Genomic DNA, 24,879 nt, shown 5'->3' on the forward strand with positions numbered 1-24,879 from the left:
TCAACATACGAATAGGGGTGGGGGATTGGTCGGTACATGCCTCAGTCCATACTGCCTGGAACCAGTTAAGTGCCATTTCCATTCCTATTTTCTGTCAGAACAAGTCTCATGGCCCCACCTAACTATAAGAGAGGCTAGAAAGCTTCACCTTCCCATGTGCTCAGGAAGGATAGAAAGGCCAGGTGTGAGGGAGCACCAGCAATCTCCACTTCACAAGAGTAAAACAAAAAGATTTAGAAAAACCTGTGACTGGGCACAAACACCCGTAGGGTGAGTCTTCTCCAACAGCAGAGTGAGCGATGGGGAAGGGGGAGGGAAAGGTGATGAAAGGGAAGTGATGTGGGGAACTGACAAAGGGCCCTCACTTGGAGATACTTGTGGACAGAAGCACAGGGAAACATCCAGAGATGTGCCCCCGTGGTCCCCTGCATTCAAGCAGCACCAGGAAAACCAATGGAAGCGGAGTTCATGCTCACAAATGGCCCAGAATTTTTTCCATTCATGTAGGCACTCTACACCCAGGTTAGAGCAGCCATGCTAACCATCCTGTCCTCTGCCATCTGGGGGTGATCTGTAATCAACAGCAGCCCGCACACTGCCCACTGACCATCCAGAAGGACTGCTGCCCAGGTGCACCAGACTTAATATCTGACTGCTCCAGTGCACCACCCCACTCTAAACACACACACAACCTAAGGCCCCAAAAATCCAGACACAGAGGGTAGAGATGGTGATGGGGGCTCAGGGGTGGGAAGCCTTCATCTGCCATTCTCCTCACCTGTGGGACTGAATGACACAGCTCAAGATTTCCCCACTGGCCAGGGCAGAAGTGAATTAACCTCATATATTTTAATGGCACCAAACTAAGTCCTGTCAATTCAAGGAGTGCCATAGAGCCATCTACTGGTGACAAGTGAAAAGAGAAGTCATCGGAAAACAATAAACAGGAAAAAATAAAAATAATCAAATTTGACTTTAATAACTTCATTATAGAAATGTGGCAGGAAGTGTCACCTCACTCCCTTCAGTGCAAAAAAATATAAGAGACACTTAAAGTTACACATGCCTTTAGTGAATGTGTTTAGGGAATTAGAACTGTAATATACTAGAAGGTCATCTAGCACATGGTTCTAAGGTGCTTTCCAATTCTCTCAGTTCTACATGTTCAAATTCTATAAAAATAAGACATGGGTTCATTTTCTGAAACCTGAAACCTGCAAGTTTAATTAAGGAATTTGAGATCCTGCAGCTTGGCTGACAAATGATACACTCAGCACCCTGTTATTAGGTGCTCTGCGTATACAATCACAGAGCATGCATAACATCTGAGACTGAGTTTCCTGAATGGTCATGAGGGTTTTTAACAACAAACAACAAGCTACAGGACTCGGGAGCAAGGATGGAGCAATAAAAGCCTCATTTGATTAAGGTGCCCCCTTTAAAGGGCAATATTGGATTTAGAAATTGAGCTATGCCACCTAAAACACCAAGCAGCAGCCTTGCTGCTTAAAAGAAAGCTGATGAGTTATGTTCAACCCAACTCCTCCATCCTCATGGGCTTAGAATGTGACTCTAATGTAGAATGTGACTCTAATGCACTGTCTGCTTCCGAGTACAAAACCCAGAAAAGACGGTTAGGCAGAGGCTAGGAAGAAACACCTCAGGGTCATTTTCATAGCTTATGGGCGTAATTCCAAAGCCCAGCGCGGGACATGATCCAGCCTGGGGTGAATGCTACATTTGAGCACAAAACGGCTGACCTTCCGTTTAGGGTCAGAAATCGGCTAATCTGTTTCTCAGACTTGCTCCACAGAAGCTGAGAAGATAGATCAAGTTTAACTAAAAAGATGCCAGACGCCATCTCCAAATGAAAATCTTGGAGACGCGGGGACCACCACGCGTTGAGTACACAGCGCCACCTACAGCACTATCGGTGCAATTCATCTTGGCCCTCTTCAAAAGCAGCACGGAAAAAACAGAAACAATCTGGGGAACACTTCAGGTACCTACACAGGGCAGAAAGTATCTAACCTAAACTTTAAACTTGGCAGTTTCTATGTTTATTTAAGGGTGGAAAAATTAGAAAACTCCAATAATATGGAGGTGTTTGGGCTAATTGATTATAGGCTTCTCGGTTTGCTTTCTTGCTTGCTTTAAGCTAACAGCATTGAATTCTGACATTGTGATTTTTTTCCCCTAAGGTTTGTTGCAAGGATTTACCAGAAAGTAAGATCAATCAGAAATAACTGTCAAGAGCAGCTCACCCTGAAATCTGATCTGCAACATTCAGTCAATCATCTGCCATCTCTGAAATTCAGAAAATAAAACCCTAGTAGAAGAGGCTCCAGAGTTCAAACCTACAGAAGCTAGAATTAGATGTGATCTTAGCTCAGAACTCTGGAAAGGGCTGCTACAATCACTTTCCCGCTAACTCCTGAAAGTCTACCATCTTTCTCTTCTTTTGAATCCATTTTCACTGATTCTATTTATGTTTTAATTGGTTAAGATTAATTTAATTGGTTAATTGGTTATGTTTAATTGGTTAACTGGTTAAGAATCTACCACGTGGTCCAGGGAGAGAGAAAAACAAATATAAAGACGAGATTAGCTCTTAACCTTGAAAACTTATGCCGTTTACAGGTACCTGGGTGGCTCGGTCAGTTAAGCATCCAGCTTTGGCTCAAGTCATGATCTCACAGTTCATGGGTTCGAGCCCCACGTCGGGCTCTGTGCTGACAGCTCAGAGCCTGCAGCCCACTTTGGATTCTGTATCTCCCTCTCTCTCTGCCCCTCCCCCACTCACACTCTGTTTCTCTCTCTCTCTCAAAAATAAATAAACCTTAAAAAAAAACCTTGCCCTATTTATACTGCCTGGTATAATTTTATCACTTTAATATAAAGAAAGTGCTTTAATATACAGATCCATGTTTTCTACCAAGTTTTATTTGCTTAGAAGAAGAAAGGTCACTGTGTTTGGGCAAGCAAGGAAAACTTCATGCAGAGGGGAAAATCTTACCTCTTCAAATTCAAGCTCAAATGTCAACAGGAGACGGTCTGTGAAATAGAATGGCACAAGCAAAGTCATGGAGGTACTAGATGTGCCCTCCATAAAACAGCACTCACAACTGTGCACACACACACACACACACACACACACACACACATAGGTCGAAAGAGGGACAGATAACACCTTCACTCACACAAAATCTACTCTCATTATCTGTCTCGTTATCCTGCTTTGCTCTCTCACATTTATTATCACCTGATTTATATGTATTTCTGTGATTACTTTCTGTCTCCATGACAAGCTACACAACAGCAAGAACTTTGTTTCATTCACTGCTGTGTTCTTGGTACTAAGCCTGGCGCATTATAGCTTCTATATAAGTACAAAGGAAGGAAGGAAGGAAGGAAGGAAGGAAGGAAGGAGGGAGGGAAGGAAGGGAGGGAGGAAGGGAGAATGAAAGGAAAAGAGGGAGGGAAAAAGGGAGGGAGGAAGGAAGGAAGGGAGGGAGGGAAGAAGGGAGGGAGGAAGGAAGGGAAGGAGGGAGGAAGAGAGGGAGGGAGGAAGAGAGGGAGGGAGGAAGAGAGGGAGGGAGGAAGAGAGGGAGGGAGACAGTATGGAAGGAAGGAAGGAAGGAAGAGAGGAAAGGAGGGAGGGAGGAAGGGAGGGAAGAAGGAAGGGAGGGAGGGAGGGAGGGAGGGAGGGAGGAAGGAAGGAAGGAAGGAAGGGAGTATGCAAGGAAGAGAGGAAGGAGGGAAGAATAGGAGGAGGGGAGGTACTTAGGACACCCGCTGAGAAGCAAATGAGGAAGATCTTGGGAAATTAGATATTAGGGATGATGAGGACATAGTATGAGGTGTCTTAAATGCCAGGTGAGAAGCTTTGATTTTTTTCTACCTCATCAAAGCTGACAGGTTGTTCAAGAGATAATGACAGTAGCTAAGCTTTTAGAAGATTGATCTGGTGAAAGTATAGGATGAATTTGAGGGGAGACAAAATGGAAGTGAAAGGAACAGTTACCATGAAATAAATAATAATAGTTATGGGTTACAACCATTGAATAAAATGGGAATCTATAAGACCTTAAAGATATAAACAAATAAAGGAGTACAAGTCCAAGATGAATCTGAAATATCCTGCTGTGTCAGGAAGTGAGGAACACTCAGAGGTTAATGAAGATATGTCAAAAGGACTAAGGAGTCAGCTTAAAGGGGGTCCCACTAGCCAAACCTGAACATTTTAAAGTCCTAAATAAATGACAGTGATGGCTTATAGCTCACTGAATAAAATGAGAGTCCATGAGACCTTAAAGGTAAAAATGGATAAATAAATAAGGGGGGGGGGGAGGCAAAGCCCTTCCTTACAGTAGAATGCCAGCTAATAAATGAAGATGGAATGATGGACATAGAAAATCACCATTTGGGGGGCACCTGGGTGGTTCAGTCAGTTCAGCATCTGACTCTTGATTTGGGCTCAGGTCATGATCTCACAGGTCATGGGTTCAGGCCCCATATCAGGCTCTGCATTGACAGTGCAGAGCCTGCTTAGGATTCTCTCTCTCTCTCTGCCCCTCCTCCACTTGTGCTCGCTCTCTCTCTCTCTCTCTCAAAATAAATAAACTTAAAAAAAAAACACCATTTGGCAACCATAATGGAGAGAGTTATTAATAATTGCTGAGGCACATGAGTAGAGGTTTAATGAGGAACAGGATATTGCTGATTTCAGACTATCTCCCCACCAAATATTTGCTAATCACAATGGGGAAAATATGGTGGCTTTATTGGTGTAGAAATCTGACAGAGACCAACTTGACAAGGTGGTCAGGATTAATATCACCAGATATTAATGGGAAGAGTTACTATCAGTTGCCTGCTGGTATGATGCACCAAGAGCACAGCATCCTCTCTGTGGAATTCCTGCCAAGAATGTACGGCGTGAGTCTGGTCATGAGAACACATCAGACAGACCCAGGTTGAAGGTCAGCCTTCAGAATGGAAAGGTCAGTACTCTGTAAATCTTTCTAGTCCATGCAAGACAAGGAAATACTGAGGAACTACTCCAGACTGATGGAGACTAAAGAGACATGACAATGAAATATAGTGAGATCCTCGGCTAAATCCTAAACCAGAAAGGCCGGGGCGCGGCGAGGGCGGGGGGGAGGGGGGGCGGGAATGGCATTGTTGGGAGAGTTGGAAAAACTTGGGTAGAAATGTATTAATAATGATTTTTTTCATTTGGAGGATTGATTGGTGGCTATAAGGAAAGTACTATTTGGGGGGAAAGATCCCATGTAGTACTTAGAGGTATAGAGTTTTCGTATCTGCAACTTGCTCTTAAATAGTTCAGAAAAAAAAAAGAGTGATAACAATGATTCTGTATCATAACAAGGTTTTATTTTTAATTACTATAAGATGGTATATATAAAGCACCTTACACATGGTAGACTCTCATTACAAGTTAGTTGTCTCCCGCAAGAAAGAGGGAGAAAATGCTAAGGCTGTGTTGACACACTCTGTCCAAAATAAAGACATCACATAAACTCTCCAACTTACAAGGGGGGAGGCCCACCCTAAGAGAGAAGTGCTAATAACAGGTATTTAGCAACACACAGTATAATGATAGTTCTTTTTGGATTACAAAGCACTTTTGAGCTCATTATCTCATTTTATCCTCACAGTACCCCAGGGAGACAGGCAATTATCATTATTGTTGCTGGTTTTTTATACTATTATTACAGTTATTATTATGAAGAAATGGCAGTTCAGAGACCTCAGAGTAGGGCTAAATAAATAATAATTAAAATGATGGTTTACCTTTTCAGGGAGGGAAGCAAGATTATACTCATAACTTGCATGCACTCATATTAGGCTATATAATAGCCTAATATTCTGTGGACCACAGAGGCATCTCTCAGGACCCAAAAGAAAACACTATAATTGTGTACTCACTCTGGATCTGGTCCAGCCTGATCTTAACATTCCTGAAAATGGGCCCTATGACCCCCAGTATATGGTTTCTACCTCTGCAACAGTTAGAAGATGAGTAAGTTCTATGGATCTAATGTTCAGCATACTGATTATAGTTAATATTACTATATCATATACTTGAAAGTTGCTGTAAGAGTAGATCTTATATGTTCTTCCCACAAAAAAAGAAATGGTAATTACAGGACATGATGCAAGTGTTAGCTAATGCTAGGGTGGTCATCAATTTGCAATATACAAGTCAATTATATCTCAATAAAGCTGGGGAAAATGTCAATGTCATAAAAGACAAACAAAGGCTATGGAAATGTTCCAGATTAAAGAAAGCTAAAGAGACATGACAACTAAACGCAGTACCCCCCATGACACTGGATCCTATACTAAAAGAGGGAAGTGCTTGAGAGGAGATCATTAGATCAGTAATAAAAGTAGAATATGAACACTAGACTAGGCAAAATATTGTATCAGTGAAAATTTGTGAGGTTGATAACTGTACTATAGTTATGTCAGAGACTACCCATATTGCAGTATTTAGTACACTTAGTACTATACTTTAGTACTTAGTGTAATGCAGTATTTAGGGTTAAAGGCCATGATACATGTAATTTACCTTAAATTATTCAAAAAATGTATATACACATATATATAATATGTATACATATATAAATGTATGTATGTATATATAAATGTGTACATACAAATATTCCATATATTTAGAGAGAGAGGAAGAAAGATAACACAAATAAGCAAAAATGAACTATTGGGACCTCATCAAAATAAAAAGCTTCTGCACAGAAAAGGAAATAATCACTAAAACTAAAAGGCAACCGACGGAATGGGAGAAGATATTTGCAAACGACATATTAGATAAAGGGTTAGTACCCAAAATCTATAAAGAACTGATCAAACTCAACACCCAAAAACAAATCAGCCAGTGAAGAAACAGGCAAAAGACACGAATGGACACTTCTCCAAAGAAGACATCCAGATGGCCAACTGACACATGAAAAAATGCTCCACATCACTCATCATCAGGGAAACATAAATCAAAGCCACAATGAGATACCACCTCACACCTGTCAGAACAGCTAACATTAACAATTCAGGCAACAGCAGATGTTGGTGAGGATGCAGAGAAAGAGGATCTCTTTTGCATTATTGGGAATGCAAGCTGGTGCAGCCACTCTGGAAAATGGTATGGAGGTTCCTCAAAAAACAAAAAATAGAACTACCCTACGACCCAGCAATCGCACTACTAGGCATTCATTTATCCACGGGATACAGGTGTGCTGTTTCGAAGGGACACGTACACCCCAATGTTTATAGCAGCATTATCAACAATAGCCAAAGTATGGGAAGAGCCCAAATGTCCATCGACAGATGAATGGATAAAGAAGATGTGGTATATACATATAATGAAGTATTACTCAGCAATCAAAATGAATGAAATCTTGCCATTTGCTACTATGTGGATGGAACTGGAGGGTATTATGCTAAGTGAAATTAGTCAGTCAGAGAAAGACAAAAATCATACGACTTCACTCATATAAGGGATGAACATAAGGGAAGGGAAACAAAAATAATATAAAAACAGGGAGGGGGACAAAACATAAGAGACTCTCCATAAATATGGAGAACAAACTGAGGGTTACTGGAGGGGTTGTGGGAGTGGGATGGACTAAATGGGTAAGGGGCATCAAGGAATCTACTCCTGAAACCATTGTTGCACTATATGCTAACTAACTTGGATGTCAATTAAAAAAATAAATAAAATACCAAAACACACACACACACACACACACACACAAATGATAAACAGGAGCAAAATGTCCTGATAGGTGAATCTGAGTAAAGGGTATATAGGGGCTCCTTGCACTATTTCATATTTGCAACATTTTGTAAGTTTGAAGTTATTTCCAAAGAAAAATTAGGGGGAGGAGAAAGAAAGAAATGGTAGCCTGGGCCCCCACTGCTGGATTCTGGAAGAGCTAATAATAGACAGGAAAAATTCAGGTCTGTCTTTGGCCCTGATCAGTCTCTTTTCTGTGCACATTTAAATAGCTGATGCTTTAATAGCACTCTGGTGCTAATCACACACTGCTCTGCGTGCCTTATGTGTATTAACTCATTTAATAATGGTTCACACAAGCCAGGACTCACATTTGCCTCTTTCTGCTCCATGTTCAGTCCCCTTTCCACACTTACGTGGCTTCCAAACCTGGGTGAGCACCCTACTCACCTCAAGAGTTTTTTAAAGTACAGACTCCCAAGTCCTCCCTCAGCTTCATTGGTCAGAACCACCAGAGAGGGGATACAGACACCTATTTCTGGGTTTTGTTTGGTTGTCTGCCACCCTCTTCTGCCGCCATTAAGCTCTTCCATTGCCCCTACTCCTAGCTATCTGGCGTGCCGCTGAAGACACCCTCCCAGACCACTGCCCCTACTCATCTGGCCCCTCTAGCCTATGGCCTTCTCTATGGAAACATAAGCATCCAGAGTCCCTGGGTCCCTTGGAGACTTTATCTCAACGACATAACTGAGATCTGTGGCCAGCTGATTCCAGCTGAAGGGTAAAAGGCACCACAGGCCATTCCAATCTTCTATTTGGCTCCTATGTGATATGGCATATGATGATTCTGTGCTTATACGCTCATTATCACACTCCCTTCACTGTAAAAACAGGCCCCTGGTATGAAAAGCCGTAACGTGGGATCCCATGTCAGTAAGCAGGCACTCTGTGAACCCTTGATGATACTAGCAGAGGCACAGGAAAAGAAAACAGGTATCTGAGGGAATCAGTTCCATAAAGGATGATGGATCACTGTCCCCTGCAGTGTGATAGAGGCCTGGTGGCATCAACTTGACAGCAAATCTAGCTGGACTCCTTAAGAAGTAGTACCGCACTGAAGGATCATTTTTGGTCTCTGCCACCACCACTTTGGATATTCAGCAGTGACAGTAACTGGACCAGTTTGGGTCAGAAGGAACCCATGCAGAGCCTCTATCCCTGCTACCGAAGTTCCACCATCCATGGACCCATCGTGTGAGCACTGCGGTGACCAAGGGCAGAGGCTGACAGACATCTACCAGGTGAGTCACCTCGTCTAGCTTGTTGTGGAGTGACCCTTCTGCTGGGTCTTGATGGTCAACATAAAGATCTACATGCTTTGTGACCACTCCTCTGGTTCAATCAAAGGCTTCTCCAGAATCCTGGCCTCAGATCTTCCACACCTATTCCTTCCACACTAACCAAAGTATTCACCACTGCCTAGGAGTCTGTGTAAAGTACCTCAGGCTATCTCTCCTTCCATACAAAATAGACCAACAAGGGTACTGCTCACAGCTCAGCCCATCAGAAGGATTTCTCTCACCACAGGGTCCACTTCTGAGTGGAGCAGTAGTGTGACAGCAATCCATGTTCAACCCCCTACCCACAGACTCAAGCTCTTCTCCCAGTGTCATAGAGAACCCCTCACCCCATCCCACCTCATGAAGCCATGATGCAAGCCGGAGGGAGACATCAGTGCAGCAGGGGTGGATGCCACAGGGATGCGGACCACTTTTTCAGGTAACACAGATTGCCAGGCTTCGGCCCAAACTGATCTTGGCATAATCCCCAAGCAAAGCCTTTTAAAAAGAGAAAAAGTTGATTCTGAGGTACCACCAGGTTTGGAAACCACAGATATGCACTTACCTGGTGTCAACACCGAACACAGCTATACGGTAAGGCTTCAATGCATAAAGTAGACAGGGTATTTGCCCTCCAGAAGCCTCAAGTCTGGTGTCAGGGCAAGGGGTGTTTGGGGCGGGGGGGGGGGGGGGGGATCACTGTATACAAACCTCTTTAATGAAGGTTTAAAAACTGTCACTTTAAATCAATTGATAATTAGAGACTAGATTGCAATACTTATAATCAGAAAGGGCCTATTGAAATGAGGCAATCAGAAATGGCCTTTCCCAACACCAATATTCCCCTCTGTGAAGAATAAGTAGAACTTCACAAAAATAAACTCAAAATGGATTAAAGACCTAAATGTGAGACCCGAAACCATAGAACTCCTAAAAGAAAACATAGGCAGTAATTTCCTTGACATCAGCCTTCACAACATTTTCTACATACATCTCCTCAGTCAAGAAAAACAAAAGCAAAAATAAACTATTGGGGGCACCTAGGTGGTTCAGTCGGTTAAGCATCCAACTTCAGCTCAGGTCATGATCTCATGGTTTGTGGGTTCAAGCCCCACATCGGGTTCTGTGCTGACAGTTCAGAGCCTGGAGCCTGCTTCAGATTCTGTGTCTCCCTCTCTCTCTCTCTGCCCCTCCCCCCATTCATAATCTGTCTCTCAAAAATAAATATATGTTTAAAAAAATTAATTAAAAAAATTAAAAAATAAACTATTGGGACTACACCTAATAAAAAGCTTCTGCACAGCAAAGGAAACCATCAACAAAATGAAAAGGCCTATCAAATGGGAGAAGATATTTGCAAGTCATATATCCAATAAAGGAGTTAATATCCAAAATATATAAAGAACTTATCCAACTCAACACCAAGAAAACAAATAATCCAATTCAAAAATGGATAGAAAACCTGAATAGCCATTTTCCCAAAGATATATAGATGGCCAAAAGACGCCTGAAAAGATGCTCAACATCACTAATCATCAGGGAAATGCAAATCAAAACCTCAATGAGATATCACCTCATACCTGTCAGACTGGCTAGTGTCAAAAAGACAATAACAAGCGTTGGTGAGGATGTGGAGAAAAAGGAACCTTTGTGCACTGTTGGTGGGGATGTAAACTGGTATGGGCATAATGGGAAATAGTATGGAGGTTCCTCAAAATATTAAAAACAGAAATACCATACAATCCAGTAATTCCACTGTTGGATATTTACCCAGAGAAAACAAAAACACTAATTCAAAAAATATATACCTATGTTTTTTGCAACATTACTTACAGTAGCCAAGATATGGAAGCAACCCAAGTTGGACATATACCCACAATGGAATATTAGCCATAAAAAAAGCATGAGATCTTGCCATTTATGACAACATGGATGGACATAGAGGATATTATGCTAAGTGAAATAAACCCTACAGAGAAAGAAAAATACCACATGATTGTACTTATATGAGGGAAAAAAAAAAAGGAACAAAGCAGAAATAGACCCATAAATTCAGAAAACAAACTGGTAGGGGCGCCTGAGTGGCTCAGTCAGTTAAGCATCTGACTTGGGCTCAGGTCATGATCTCACAGTCTGTGAGTTTGAGCTCCGCGTCAGGCTCTGTGTTGACAGCTCAGAACCTGGAGCCTGCTTCGGATTCTGTGTCTCCCTCTCTGACCCTCCCCTGCCCACACTCTGTCTCTATATCAAAAATGAATAAACATTTAAAAAATTAAAAACAAACAAAAAAAGAAAACAAACTGGTAGTCGCCAGAAAGGAGGGTGCTGGGGGGTGGGCAAACTAGGTGAAGGTGGGGGGTGGGAGGTACGCGGATGAAAGCTATAGCATAAAGAATATAGTCAATGGTATTTTGTAATATTTAATAATAATTACAGTAATAGTAGTTTAATAATAATTTAATGAAACAGTAACTACACTTGTGGAAAGCACAGCATAAGGTACAGAGTTGTCAAATCACTACATTGTACACCTAAAACAAATGTAACATCATGTGTCAACTATACTTCAATAAAAAAATTAATTAAGAAATATTTTTAAGGGCAGATTGTATATGTCTATATATTCCTTTGTGTTATTGATAAAAACAGAGGGTATGCAAAATAAATATTTACATACTCAATTTTTTTTTTTTTAAAGAGTAAGTACAACTGAAACGTACAGAAGCTTCAGTCAGACCAAGAGTTGGGAACAAGGGGAAAGGCGGGGAGGGGCGAGAGAGCGGTGGAAAAAAAGGAAGACTGGAGCCTTTAGATTACCTCAGGCAGAGGAAAACAGCCTCTCCAGACTTTAATTCCAAATGTTACCAAGGCAAGGGAGTGCCCAGGACTAACATGAAAGGAAGATCTAGAAAAGTGTGGAAGCTTGCATGCATACATACACGATGTGGCTTGCCAGCCATAATTCACAAAAGCCTCTGGTAGCTTTACAGTTTCGCCCCATATGGTACTGATGACCAACCTCCCAAATGGTACATGACGCCTAATGCAAAAATTCTGCCTCCTGTCACAACAGATGCAGCATAATGTTCTGTTCCAGAAATGTGCTCACAGTACCTGCAGCCCGTTTCCCAATGCCGCCCTGTCCTTCCAATACATACATGCATACATATACATACATACGCATACATACATGCGTACGGTGTTCACGTGGATTTTTACCGGAGTCAAAATACAACGTCGGTTTCCCCCAGGAAAAGCGAAACCGTAGAACAATATGGAAAAATGAGGAGCGCGCCCTCTTGTGGCTCTGGCCTGACCCTGTCGCTTCCTAACCACGTGAGCTGGGCCAGTTACTTCTCTTCAAGCCTCTGTCGTCGGTAAAACGCTCTCGGGTACGGTGATTGTGAATATTAAACAAGAAATTGGATGCAGAGCGCCTAGCCGGGTGTCTAGTTGATACTATTTTGAAGAGGACTGTGACTATGACCGTGGCTGAGCAAACTCACCTGAGCAGGAAAGTGTCAAGGCCAGGGAGCGCGGCGCCCTGGTGGGCCAAGTGGCTGGAGAGACGGGCCCGGGTTCCACGTGACGTCAGTTTGGGCTCCTTTACAAGGCGCTTATGGCGCCGCCAGTTAATGAGGCGCAGGTGGTAAACATACACAGCTTGGCATCGCTTCAAACCAAGCGTTTCTAGGCCCAGTTTGTTACAAGATCAGGAAGAAGCCAGCGGAGACCCGCAGGTGTCCTCGGCGCGCAAGTGCTCCAGTCCTCCTGCATGGGGCGCCCACAGCCCAGGCAGAAGGAGAGCCAGCAGCGCGCTCCCCTTTCGCTCTCCACCAGCCATTACTTAATTGTTTGGGTCACAGAACCCACTGAGGAGCCCCATGAAGCTGAAAGGGCCGTTATTGGCAGGTGCTGGCAGGAACCCCCGGTGTCAGCAGGCTTCCTGGAGGAGCTAAGGTTCCCCCTTCCTAGTCAGTAGGATGCTTTGCAAGTATCCAAGAGGATCCTCCCTAGGAACTCAGGATCCCTTAGGTTCAAGCTCCTCCCTTAGATTTAAGAGGACAGGAATCCATCTAACTCACCTGGTGACCCCCGCAGCTGGCCAGGCCACATGCATATGTGTTTGCAGAATGAATGAATGAATAGATTAAAGTTGACGATGGAGTAGAATACAGGATGTGTCCACCTTGTTATCCTTGTAATAAAACTAGGTTTTTAACCTTAGCATCTGCTTGGAGAATCAATCCTCTCCCCTCCCAAATCAACTTACACAGAGCTGACACAGTCCTCTTCCCTAAGAGTGGGCACGTGACTGGTTCAAGAAAAGTCAACCTCAGCTTGGACCATCAAATCTCTTAGCAGATTTTTACCATCTTCACAGTCAGAAAAGAGGGACTGTTGCTTTAAGGAGTAGGTAAGCCTGATGCTGCCTGGGGCCTCTTAGTCTGCTTGTGAGGTGGTACCGAGGAGGAAACCAAAACAAAGAAAGGAAAGCCAGAAAGGGAGAGGGACACCTTGAGCCTCTGGATCTGGCCATGCCTGAACTCCTTCTCAGGTTTATAGATGTATAAGCCAATAAATTGCTTTTTTGCTACTTGGAAAATAAGAGGATTTGGACTAATACATTTCTCCATTTTCTTTTACTCCCAACCAGAAATATCACAGGGCTGAACCAGGAGAAGCCTTCCAAAGTAATCCTAATATCAACAATTTTTCCAAGACACTGTGAGAACAGACAGGTGCAGATCCCTGTTAGGCTTCTCATTTGTTATGAGATCTTGAAAATCTCTCAGGCCTTTTGACAATGACCACAGAGTTCCTAGTCACAGATGACGACCCATTTCTATATTTACAAATTGGACTCAAAACTTTTATCTTAACCATAACTGTTCAAATTACTGTGTGTTTACAATTACTGATGTTTAAGCACCTATTGTATTTGCATATACAAACCATTAGAAGGCATTCCTCAGAAGACAGCCACTAATTAGTCAGATCTAAGGTAGGACATAAGGATGTATTTACAAGCTGGACTATTACCGATTTGGAGGAAGCAAGCTAATAAAATGAGCTTTGATGGAGCAAAATGGCACACAGTGAAGTCCTTGCGTCTCATGGCTTCCATTTGCTCAGATAAGAAAGGGGTAGGGTAAAGAGAGTTTTATATCAGTCTTGTTAAATTTCAGAGTATGGTCCCCAGTCAACAGCATAGCATGGACTCCAGGAGGAAGCGCCCTGGCTGACAACTGAGACAGGAAATGAGGTGAAGACAGAGGTGTAAGGCTGGTCAGCAGTTGTGCCAACACCCCTTCCTCACGTCCTCCCATTGTCCCGTATGGGGATTGATGACCTCTCATCATTTTAATGAGACCCATCCCCAGGTCAACCACTTTCTCTCCTCTCCATCCTTTGCCTCGTGACCTCTTCCTCCAGTCTGCTCCTCTCACTGCTTTGCTTTGCTTCAGGCCTCTCTCTGCCATTCACAGTACTAGGCATGAAAACAGGGTCCTTGGGCCGAAGAGATTGCCAACATTTCCCAGTCCTAGAAGGTCTCCCATAAACCCACCAAAGGAAGATTTATAACTGCTTTAGCCCGAAGGCTGGATATTCGTCAGCTGTGGAAAGATATGTTAATCCCAGGTTTGGAATACTAATTTTTTATGTCAAAAATACTTTATGGTTTTATTCCATGAATATCACTGACTGATGGAGTCTGAGTAAAATCCCATTGGGGAAGATGGCTGCGACTCCACAGTTGGCAGGGGCTTGGGGATCTAACCTCTTGGCAATGCCTCTCTTCCTGTCCAGAACCTTCTCTTCAGCTCTTCTCCTTCCCCATGACGGCATTACCATCCATCACAGTCACCCAAGCCTGGGAGTCATCCCGTCCTCCATATTTCCTTACCCCTTCCTAGTCATCTCAAAGCTCTGGGCTTGTGAATCCAGCCCCTCTTATACTGACCTCTGTATTAAAGAAGCAAGCTGGGAAAAGACAACTAGTTTCATTTAGAGTCTGCCAGTGAGTGAGGGGCACTTGCATCAGACTGAAAAACAAAAGAAAAGAAGCCCTTTCCCCTCTGGCAGTAGGGGGCATGTGTGTCTGCACACGTGAGACTTGCAGAGATTTGTAGGCAACCACCTATTCTGATGTGTCAGACAGCTGAGATCAATGGAGCCAGTATTTCCTGCAATGTCTTCAGCCTCCTGATCGCCTAAAAACCAGCAGTAATTTTCCATGACGTTTGTTTCCCCATCTATTCCTACAGTTCTGTATATACCTACTTCCCAATGTTCCAGGAGGCACCAAACTTTCTGTGAAAAGCCAGATGGTAAACATTTTAGGCTTTGAGGGCCACGTGCAGTCTCAGTCACAAGTGCTCAACTCTGCCATTGTAGTGCAAAAGCAGTCCTGAACAATACATACACAGAGGAGTGTGACTGTGTTCCACTAAAACTTTATTTATAACAACAAACAGTGGACTGAATTTGGTGCACAGATCCTAGTTTGCCGGCCTCTGCCATCTTCAATTTCTTTCTGCCTGAACTATTTATACAGTGGTTTCTGTTTGCCTAATGCAGTTCCCTAAATATCCATGAATACACTCCTTCCTTAGTGCCTTAATTCAAGCTGTCTTCATCTCTTATTAAATCCAGTTGACCCTGGCTTTGGTCACATCATCTGGAATCTTCTTCTCCATCCATACCTCACTCATGCTGCTACAATTAATTCCCTGCCATTTTTATGTAAACTCCTTCAATGTCTCCCCACCCTTTTAGTTTACCTTGTGTCAATCAGGGTCCCAATAGGAATCAGATGACAAAGTTTAGTTAGGATCATTCAAGATAGGCTCATTTACAAAGGTGGCCTGGATTAGGGGAGCCACAGGCACAGTGGAGTCATTTGGGGTTTGTATCCATAGGGGTGTTTCCACCTTTAGGCCCGTGGGGACTGTGCAGGAGTGATCCTCAGAATGCAAAAAGAGAGTCGTTCAGAAAGACCAGGTTTGGAGTTTTTGTTTCCATGTTGATTTTTCTTAACCTAACTCTTCTCAGACTAGTACTTTTATAAAATGCAATCAAAATTTATTAGAAGAAAATAGGATATTTGAAAACACATAAAGTACAAGCTCAATTTTTTGTTATTAGATTCAACAGATATAAAATATCCCTGTCAAACTGCTATGAAAGTTTATAAACTCTTACTCTCAATTTCTGTTATTACCTCATCATGGGGCCAAGACAACCCTGCAGAGAGGGAGCCAGAGGAATTAACTCCCAACCTTACTTTCCTCCCTCTCTCTCATTCCCTACCAACAACCTTCACTGGCCAAAACCAACCAGAAACCAGGCAGCAGGAGAGACTTTTCACACAACTCATGCCACCCAGTCTCCTAGGGCAGAGGATGGGGTGCAGAGGTGAAGGGTGGAGCTGGAGGAACAGAAAGCAACACAGGGAATCCCAGCTTGTGATGAACACTGGGTGTTATATGCAAGTGATGAATCACTAAATTCTACACCAGAAACCAATTTTACCATATATGTTAACTAACTAGAATTTAAATAGAAACATAAAAGGAAAAAAAAAAAAAAGAAATCCCAGCCCTGTCACAGAACTAGAATAAACAATCCCAAAATGTGTATGGAACCACAAAAAAAAAACCCTGAATAGCCAAAGCAATCCCAAGGAAAAAGAACAAAGCTGGAGGCATTGTGCTTGGTGATTTCAAACTGTATTTCAAAGCTATAGTAATCAAAATAGTGTGGCATTGGCATAAAAACAGACACAACGCAACAAAATAGGGAGCCCAGAAATAAACCCACACACATATCATTAAATATCAACAAAGCAGCCAAAAATGTACAATGGGGAAAGAACAGTCTCTTCAATAAACGGTGTTGGGAAAACCGGACAGCCATATACAAAAGAATGAAACTAGACCACTATCATACACCACACACAAAAATTAATTCAAAATGGATTAAAGACTTGAATGGGAGGCCCGAAATCATAAAACTCCTAGAAGAAAACATAGGCAGCAAGCTCCTTCACACTAGTCTTGGTGATGATTTTTTGGATTTGACATTAAAAGCAAAGGTGCCAAAAGCACAAATAACAAGTGGGACAACATCAACCCAGAAGGTTCTGCACAGCAAAGGAAACCATCGACAAAATGAAAAGGCATCATACTGAATGGGAGAAGATATCTGCAAGTCATAAATACGATAAGGAGTTCATATGCAAAATACATAAACAACTCATACAACTCAATAGCAACAGAAAGAGAGAAAATCCAGTTTAAAAATGGGCAGAGGATCTGAATAGACATTCTTCTAAAGAAGACATATGAATGTCCGACAGACACATGACAAGTTGCTCAACCTGACTAGTCATCAGGGAAATGCAAATTAAAACCACAATGTGATATTACTTCACGCGAGCCAGAATGGCTACTATCAAAAGACAATAACAAATGTCAACAAGTGTCATGGAAAACCCCACTTCTCCCAGGCAGGTAGGAATTCCTAGTCTAAGGCAAAGCTATTTCTGAGTGCTTCATTCAACTACCAGAGTTAACGACAATAATAATAGCTTCGGTCCATACGCCAAACTGCCAAAAGCTGTACCTTGATTCTTTTAGTGCTTACATCAATTCTGTGAAGTAGGTGTTACCACCCACTCTACAGGTGACAAAATGGTGATTTAAAAGCGTGAGTTGGAGGGCACTGTGGTAGGGTTCCCGGCCCTAAGGAAAGAAAAAAACAAACCTCAAGGCAACCTGGCTGTAGGCATACGTGACAACATCCCTCATGACCACTTAATCAGACCACATGTTTGTGTGTTACCATATATGGGAGACAAAGAAGTAAAAAATAGGTAGAAAACTACACCACGTGGTGTTCGGGGCTCAGTTCTCCAGGTATGAACCCAACTGAGCGGTGCTGTCAGGAATAAAGTTACTTCCTGGAAAGAAAAGCCTCAGTGTCAGAAAGAATCCTGCTACAGCATTTGGGTAGCCCAGTCATTAAGCATCCAACTCTTGATTTTGGCCCGGGTCGTGATCTCACAGTTCATGAGATCAAGCCCTGCACTGGGCTCTGTGCTGACAGTGTGGAGCCTGCTTGAGATTCTCTCTCTCTTTCTCTCTCTGTCTCTCCCCGCCTCCCCCCCCCCACCCCCTGCACACTCCTTCTCTTCAAAATAAATAGATAAACGTTAAAAGAAGAAGAAAAGAAGCAGCAGCAGCAGCAGCAGCAGCAGCTTGAGTTGAATGCTGAGACACTGAATGGGAGGGCCAGTGAATGGGAGGGCCAAGACCCAAATCCAGGTCTGTGGTTCCAAGTCCTGCGTTCCACTGGGCTGTACTTTGAGAAGATCTGAAGCCAGCTTGTGCCAGGGCAGCACCAGAGAGCCTATCTTTCTGCAGCTTCTGCCCCACTGTTGGCCTGTAAGGCGCCCCAGATTGTACCTGAGCGATGCAATCGAAGGAGTTTTACGGCATGCAAACATGGAAAGCTATAACTTAATTTAGGGTCATTTGAAGCATGCTCTTCTCCAAGGAAGTTAATTTTAAAAATCAATATTGAGAGAGGGAAAACTGCCCAGTATTTCACCATCCATCTTTCTCAACTGTCTTTTGTTATCTTTCTATCTATCTGTTGCAAAGTATTAACCTTCACTTTCTCCAGCATACGGACAAGCTATCTCCTTAGCTAATTGGCAGTTAACCTAACTAGAGGGGTACCTGGGTGGCTCAGTCAGTTGAGTGAATTGACTTCAGCTCAGGTCATGATCTCAGGTCATGAGGCTCCTGAGGTTGAGCCTCACATCCAGCTTTCTGCTGTCAGGACAGAGCCCACTTTGGATCCTCTGTCCCCTTCTTCTCTCTGCCCCTTCCCCACTCATGCCCTGTCTCTCTCTCTCTCTTTCTCTCTCTCTCTCTTTCTCTCTTTGAAAACAAAACAAAACAAAAAAAACATTAAAAAAAAAAACCTAACTAGAGAGACTTGGTTTTCATTAATCCATCCAAAAAGGCTCATCTTATCCAAAGCATTTCTCTTGTTCCTTCCTTCCCTGAGATGATCCTTCCCTGACTGAAAGCTCCAAGTGTGGTCTTGGGAATGAATGGAAGACACTATTTTAAAATCAGACTGGAGTGGGGGCACCTAGGTGGCTCAGTAAGTTAAGTGTCCAACTCTTGATTTCAGCTCAATGTCACTGTTGATGAGTTCCAGCCCTGCATCAGGCTCTGTGCTGACAGTGCAGAGCCATCTTGGGATTCTCTCTCTCTCCCTCTCTCTCTCTCTCTCTGCCCCTCCTTCTCTCTATCTCTCTCTCAAAAATAAATAAATAAACATTAAAAAAAATGAGACTGGAGTTATCCAGTGCATGAAAACAATCAGAGAAGCTATTCTTAAATATTGGGTTACAAAAGCCACCTTCCTCAAAAAGAGTACTATTTCATGTTTTTGATAATTTTGTGCATAGGATTATTGTAGGATTATGTGAGAAAAGTATCTAGGGCTGACTATATCCCAATACCCTACTGGGCATGGCACATAGATTTATTACATTAATTAATTAATTAGCAATTTTCTTAGCCAACACAAATGATCTGTGCTCCTTGAGTAATTAATTACTCACCAATCTCCTACTCCTCTCTGTAATCAATCTCTAGGTCTTCAACACATATGAAGTATAAAACACAAACAGTACTTTGGAGTGTGATTCTTTTTGTTTTCAGCAACTTTATATGTGGTAATATTAGAGCAACAGAGAAAAAGACACTAAGACATTATTAGTTGTTATCACTGGGAGATGGATTTGGGCTAATTTTTATTATTTTTGTTTATCTCTGTTCTCCAAATTTTCTACAAAAGTTAGGCATAAGAAAAAAAGCACTAAAAATGTCTTTAATACCAAAAACATCTACTAAATCTGAAACCATGTTCCCCCTGGTGACTTAAGTCTCATTTCCCTCCCTCTACCCCAGTGGTCCCTAAGCTGCCACCCCAGCTCTATTATTACACCCATAGCTCACCCAGGGCAGGAATTTCAATTCCCTAGAAGAAGCTCCAGGAACAAGGGGAGGAGACTAAGGAGAGATTTCTCAAGTCATTGGTCCTAGCCCGAAAGGCATCAGCCTCTGAGTCAGAGGCCCCACCAGTGGAGAAACCACACACCCTCGTCTCTATCCTGGTCTTACCCCCCCTGCTGCCTGATCCCAATAACTGGAGGCAGTCAAAAGGGCAGATCCCTCCCTTGGCCAACCCCACGTTTGTGGTTGAGATAGTCTTCAAAGGCCAAGTTTTCCTGGACTTCTGGCCAATAGTGGTTACTGCTCCCTCCAGCCTTGGCAATAAATTCCGCCCAGCTAATGCGAATCCAGAAGAAATCCCCTGGTGCTTAGAGGTTTATTCAGAATGCATGATCATAAACAGACCCAGGAGGCTCCAGTTCACCTTGCAAGAGATTTCAAAGAGACTTGACCTAAAGCCTCAGCTATTCCCAGAATCCCAGCCCATTGCTAAAAACGCAGAAACCGTCTTCACCAGCATGTTTGTCTACAACCAGGGAGAAAGTAATGGCTGGGTCTTCCCAGGACCTCTTGGGCATTGCAGAAGAAGGTCATGTGGGATGAATAGCCCCCAGCTCTCCCTGACTTGCATGCCTTGTGAGAATGGGCAGCCCACCAGGAGCCAAGCTGCGGCCACCTCAGGCCAGGACTCAGAGTACAGGGCAGAATAATCCCACCACTGCCTGTTTTCACAAGCACGATGTGAACATAGCTCTTGTGGCTCTCCTCTCCCATTCTAGGACTGGGGCAGGGCTCGGTGGGGAGTGTGTTCCCAGGAGCATGGTCAATATATTGTCCAGACAGGACATTTTGGAATGAAAGTGGCACTGGCAAGATAACAGATGTTAAATAGGAATATTGCAGACAAACCAGATGTGTGGCTACCACAGAAAACATCTTCCACTCCTATTGCCCAGACTCTGCTGAGGGAGTGGCACCTTGTTCTCTTTCTTCAGAACTTGTGCCACTGAGGAAAGTCTACTTTCCAAATCAACCAAGGCCTCATCCAGCAACCCCCTGGCATCCCAGAAAGAGAAGAGGGAACTATCACATGAACCACAATAGTGTGGGCAGAGCCCTCTCTGTCTGGTCCACCACCGCATCCGCTGGGCCAAAATAGTGCTCGGCAGGTAGTAGGGGCTCAGTAAATACTTGTTGGGTTAATTCACGAATGGCTGAGCAGTTTCTCAAGTCATCAGCAGAACTCCAGGAAACCAGAGAGACTTGGCAATCCCAGATAACACTGTTGCCTAAAGTAGGTAGCTGTTTAGGTTTGAACTCTGAACTGTTGTAAAAATCTAAGGTTTTGCATAGACTGCTATGCATTTCCTTTTGGTGGAGTTTATAAATAAATATAAAATGTACAAAGCTTTAAAATACCAGACTGGGGGTGCCTGGGTGGCTTAGTTGTTTAAGCCTCTGACTTCAGCTCAGGTCATGATCTCACAGTTCATGAGTTCGAGACTCACATTGGACCCTCTGCTGTTAGCACAGAGCTTGGTTTGGATTTTCTGTCCCCCTTTCTCTCTGTTTCTCTCTCTCTCTCTCTCTCTCTCTCTCTCTCTCTCTCAAAAATAAATAAACATTTAAAAAATGAAATGAAATGAAATGAAATGAAATAAAAATAAATACCAGACTGAACTGAAACTAAGTTTCCACAAGTAAACCAGTTGGAAACAAATGATTTTGAAGCCACTGCTGAACTTCAAATAAATGAACTACTTCCTGCAATATTTCCAATGTGAACTCATTCAAAATTTTACTGGCCAAATTTGGGACTGAATCAAGCAAATGCTCATCACACACATCAGAATTCCTCTAGTCCCATCCTCACTGTGCATAAGTTCCCTGAGAAGCAGGTGCCATAGGAGAGTAAGATTTGCAAGAGGTTCAGTGGGGCAAAGGTCTGCAAAGTCTAAAGAAAAAAGGAACAGAAACAGGAGAAGCATGGAGGGCTTTCAGACCATGATGCAGGCGGGACACCTGAGAGAGGAAGGGGGGTAGGTAGGAGGGTCAGGGAAAGAGAATCTCTGATGACACAGTTCTAAGAAAGCTTCAGCCAGGTTGATGGGGAATAACTTGGAGCCAGCTGCCAAGTAGAAGAGTCCCACATTCTACAGGAATGTGCCAGTATCGCATCAGTCATTAACCAGGAGGAGGTATGGCCTCAGCACAAACATGAGGGCCGAGGAGAGGGCAACAACCACTATGACCCTGCTGAGGAATTCTAAGCATCACATGTTCAGGGCTCTCACACACACACCACTTGAAATAATACTCTCCCTGGAGTGACTTTGTGTGAATCCAAACAGGGTCTGGCGAAAATGCATCAGCCATCAATAGAACACTCACAGTAGGTAACAGGTAAGCTCCCACCAGCAACTTTTGCTCCCAACTGCTGTAACTTTTCGTTCTACCACTCAAGATAAAATTGTCTCATAGAATCTCAATCAATAGCAAGCTTTTATTTAAAAAATAGAAATCTAATCTTTCATTTGAATATTTCTGAAGAATCAAACTCATCCTGGGCATATCACATGGTAGCTGTCCAGAGGCACTGAAAAAGGAGGCATTTGGTCACCATCACCCAGCAGTAAACTCTTTGCACAGTTTTAGGTTTTAAGTTCTTCATGCTGCTCTTGGTCAATCAACGACTGTGATTCGGGTTCAGAAGCCATCCAAGGAGAGCAAGGGTTGAGCCATCCTTAACTCATACCCAGATGGAACAACTTCCGCAGAATGGCTGGTCCTCCCCAATAACCCCTGTAAGAAATGACATACAGAAGATTATTTGTTTCAGAAAAGATGGGGGTGACTTCAGCAGCAGAATGTTGAAAGGGAAGCCAAGTTGCTCACACAGCTTGCTTCTCAGCACATAAAGCAAGACTTGTCTAGTGAGGTAGAAAGATCCCATGATCAGGAGGGGACAACATACTTTGGATCCTGGCTTTGACACTGACTTGCTATGTGAGCCTGGACACGCAGACTCAACTCAGCAAACCTGTATGAAGCCTCTGCTACATGCAAACTGCAATCCTTTCTACTCTCATTTGCTTGTAAATTAAGTATAGTTCAGGGTTTCTCAATCACGGCCCTACTGACAATTTGGACCAGATACTTCTTTGTTGTGGGACTGACATGTGCATTTTAAGATGGTTAGCAGCATCTCTGGCCTCTATTCACTAGATACTCACAAGCATCCCCTCCAGTTGTGACAATCAAACATGTCTCCTGATATTGCCAAATGTCCCCTTGAAGACAAAATCACTGATATACATACCTGACTTAACTATCTCTTAAGGGTTTGGACAAGTGAAATGAGATTGTCATTTTTTGGACCAAGAGAATCTTAGTTTTTATTACTCTATTTACTTATTGAATGCCTACTATGTAGCTTTTTATATGTCATCTCATTGATCTTCATCCTGTGCGGTAGGCAATGTTAAGTTCATTTTGTAGATGAGAGTAATTAAGCAACTTGCCCTAGGACACACAGCTAGTAAATGGCAGAAGCAGGACTCAGGGCACAGGTCTGACTCCAAAGCTTTTGCTCTGAATCACTATGTTTTATTTTTCCTAGAACACACACACACACACACACACACACACACACACACAGAAGGTGTCAGATGTAAAAGTACTTGACATGTGAAATTGATTTACTATTACTATTATTATTGTTGTTGTTGTTGTTGTTGTTAATACAGTAGCAAAAGAACACAGCTAAGGTTTCAGATCCTTCATAGGCTGCCATCACAAATCCCTAAGAAACAACACAGCAAAGCAGATCCCCTGTGCCATTTCTGCCTTGGGTCATGATGTCTCCTGTAGCTTGAAGGCTTCCTTGAGACAACCACCCTGCACAAGGCGGTGCAATATGCCAAAAGGCGTGTCTCTCTACCCTAGGCGATGACCTTACCTTAGCATCATGTTCCAATACAGGAAAGGCATCAGGTCGGCCTTCATGAGGTACATGGAAAGTCGCTCTTTGCTCTGGTCAAAGGGGAAGGTTTCCAGCGGCTGAGCGTTGTAGTCAAACTCCGCAAGAATCACACGGTTGTAGCCAGTCACCAGTGGACACGAGGTGTAGCCATCATACTAAATTTGCATGTGAGACTGAGTTGGAAAGTGGCTCTTTATCTGGCATTATATAATACTTCAGAATTTATTATTTACTCTAAGTAATTACGGTTTTATGTTTTTGAATATTTTTGTGCAGTGAAAAAATGGAAATTATATAACAAAAATATACTGAGGACAAAAATTAAAGTGCCCATATTAGAGAAACCTATTAAGGAAGTGGCAGAATTGTGGGAAAACACTGCTTTCGGGCAGAATAAGAGATGATAATTCAGACAGTGGTTCTTACAAGGCATACAAACCTTCTTTGTTGGTGTTTGATTCTTCATAACCAGAGAAATTGTTCTGTCCAGTATTCCTGACTGGGCAGCTATAAGAGAAATGGAAAAGTCAGAAAAGTATAAACATCTAGGTTTTCCAAGAAAACTAATTTGCAAATAAATGTAGACAAATTAAGAAGCCTCCATTCCCTATCCCTCTAGATTTTTTCATTGTTTTATTATGTTTAACTTTTTTAAAGTTTATTTATTTATTTTTGAAAGAGACAGACAGAGAGAGAGAGACAGAGAGAGAGAATCCCAAGCAGGCTCCACACTGTCAGTGC

The 24,879-nt window shown here is 42.9% G+C and overlaps 1 protein-coding gene and 1 long non-coding RNA gene across 3 annotated transcripts in view; both read right to left on the reverse strand.

Annotated features, from left to right (window-relative positions):
• Positions 1 to 1,038: 1,038 nt before the first annotated feature.
• Positions 1,039 to 18,257, reverse strand: LOC125168455 (uncharacterized). Its single transcript, XR_007153143.1, has 3 exons — positions 17,898 to 18,257; positions 14,438 to 14,440; positions 1,039 to 1,049 (listed from the first exon to the last, which is right to left on the reverse strand). It is a non-coding gene; the product is annotated as an uncharacterized LOC125168455 (long non-coding RNA).
• A 4,382-nt stretch (positions 18,258 to 22,639) lies between these two features.
• SQOR (sulfide quinone oxidoreductase) overlaps positions 22,640 to 24,879 on the reverse strand; it is a 47,946-nt gene continuing 45,706 nt past the window's right edge. For both annotated transcript variants that reach the window (XM_047863593.1, XM_047863594.1), the window contains exons 8-10: positions 24,578 to 24,645; positions 24,115 to 24,293; positions 22,640 to 22,958 (exon numbers count right to left, since the gene is read on the reverse strand). In XM_047863593.1, the coding sequence (XP_047719549.1) occupies positions 22,901 to 22,958; positions 24,115 to 24,293; positions 24,578 to 24,645 (305 nt within the window). In that variant the 3' untranslated portion in view covers positions 22,640 to 22,900. The remainder of the gene's footprint in view (positions 22,959 to 24,114; positions 24,294 to 24,577; positions 24,646 to 24,879) is intronic.

The sequence above is a fragment of the Prionailurus viverrinus genome, chromosome B3, assembly GCF_022837055.1.
Source record: "Prionailurus viverrinus isolate Anna chromosome B3, UM_Priviv_1.0, whole genome shotgun sequence".
In the NCBI taxonomy this organism is placed as follows: Eukaryota; Metazoa; Chordata; class Mammalia; order Carnivora; family Felidae; genus Prionailurus; species Prionailurus viverrinus.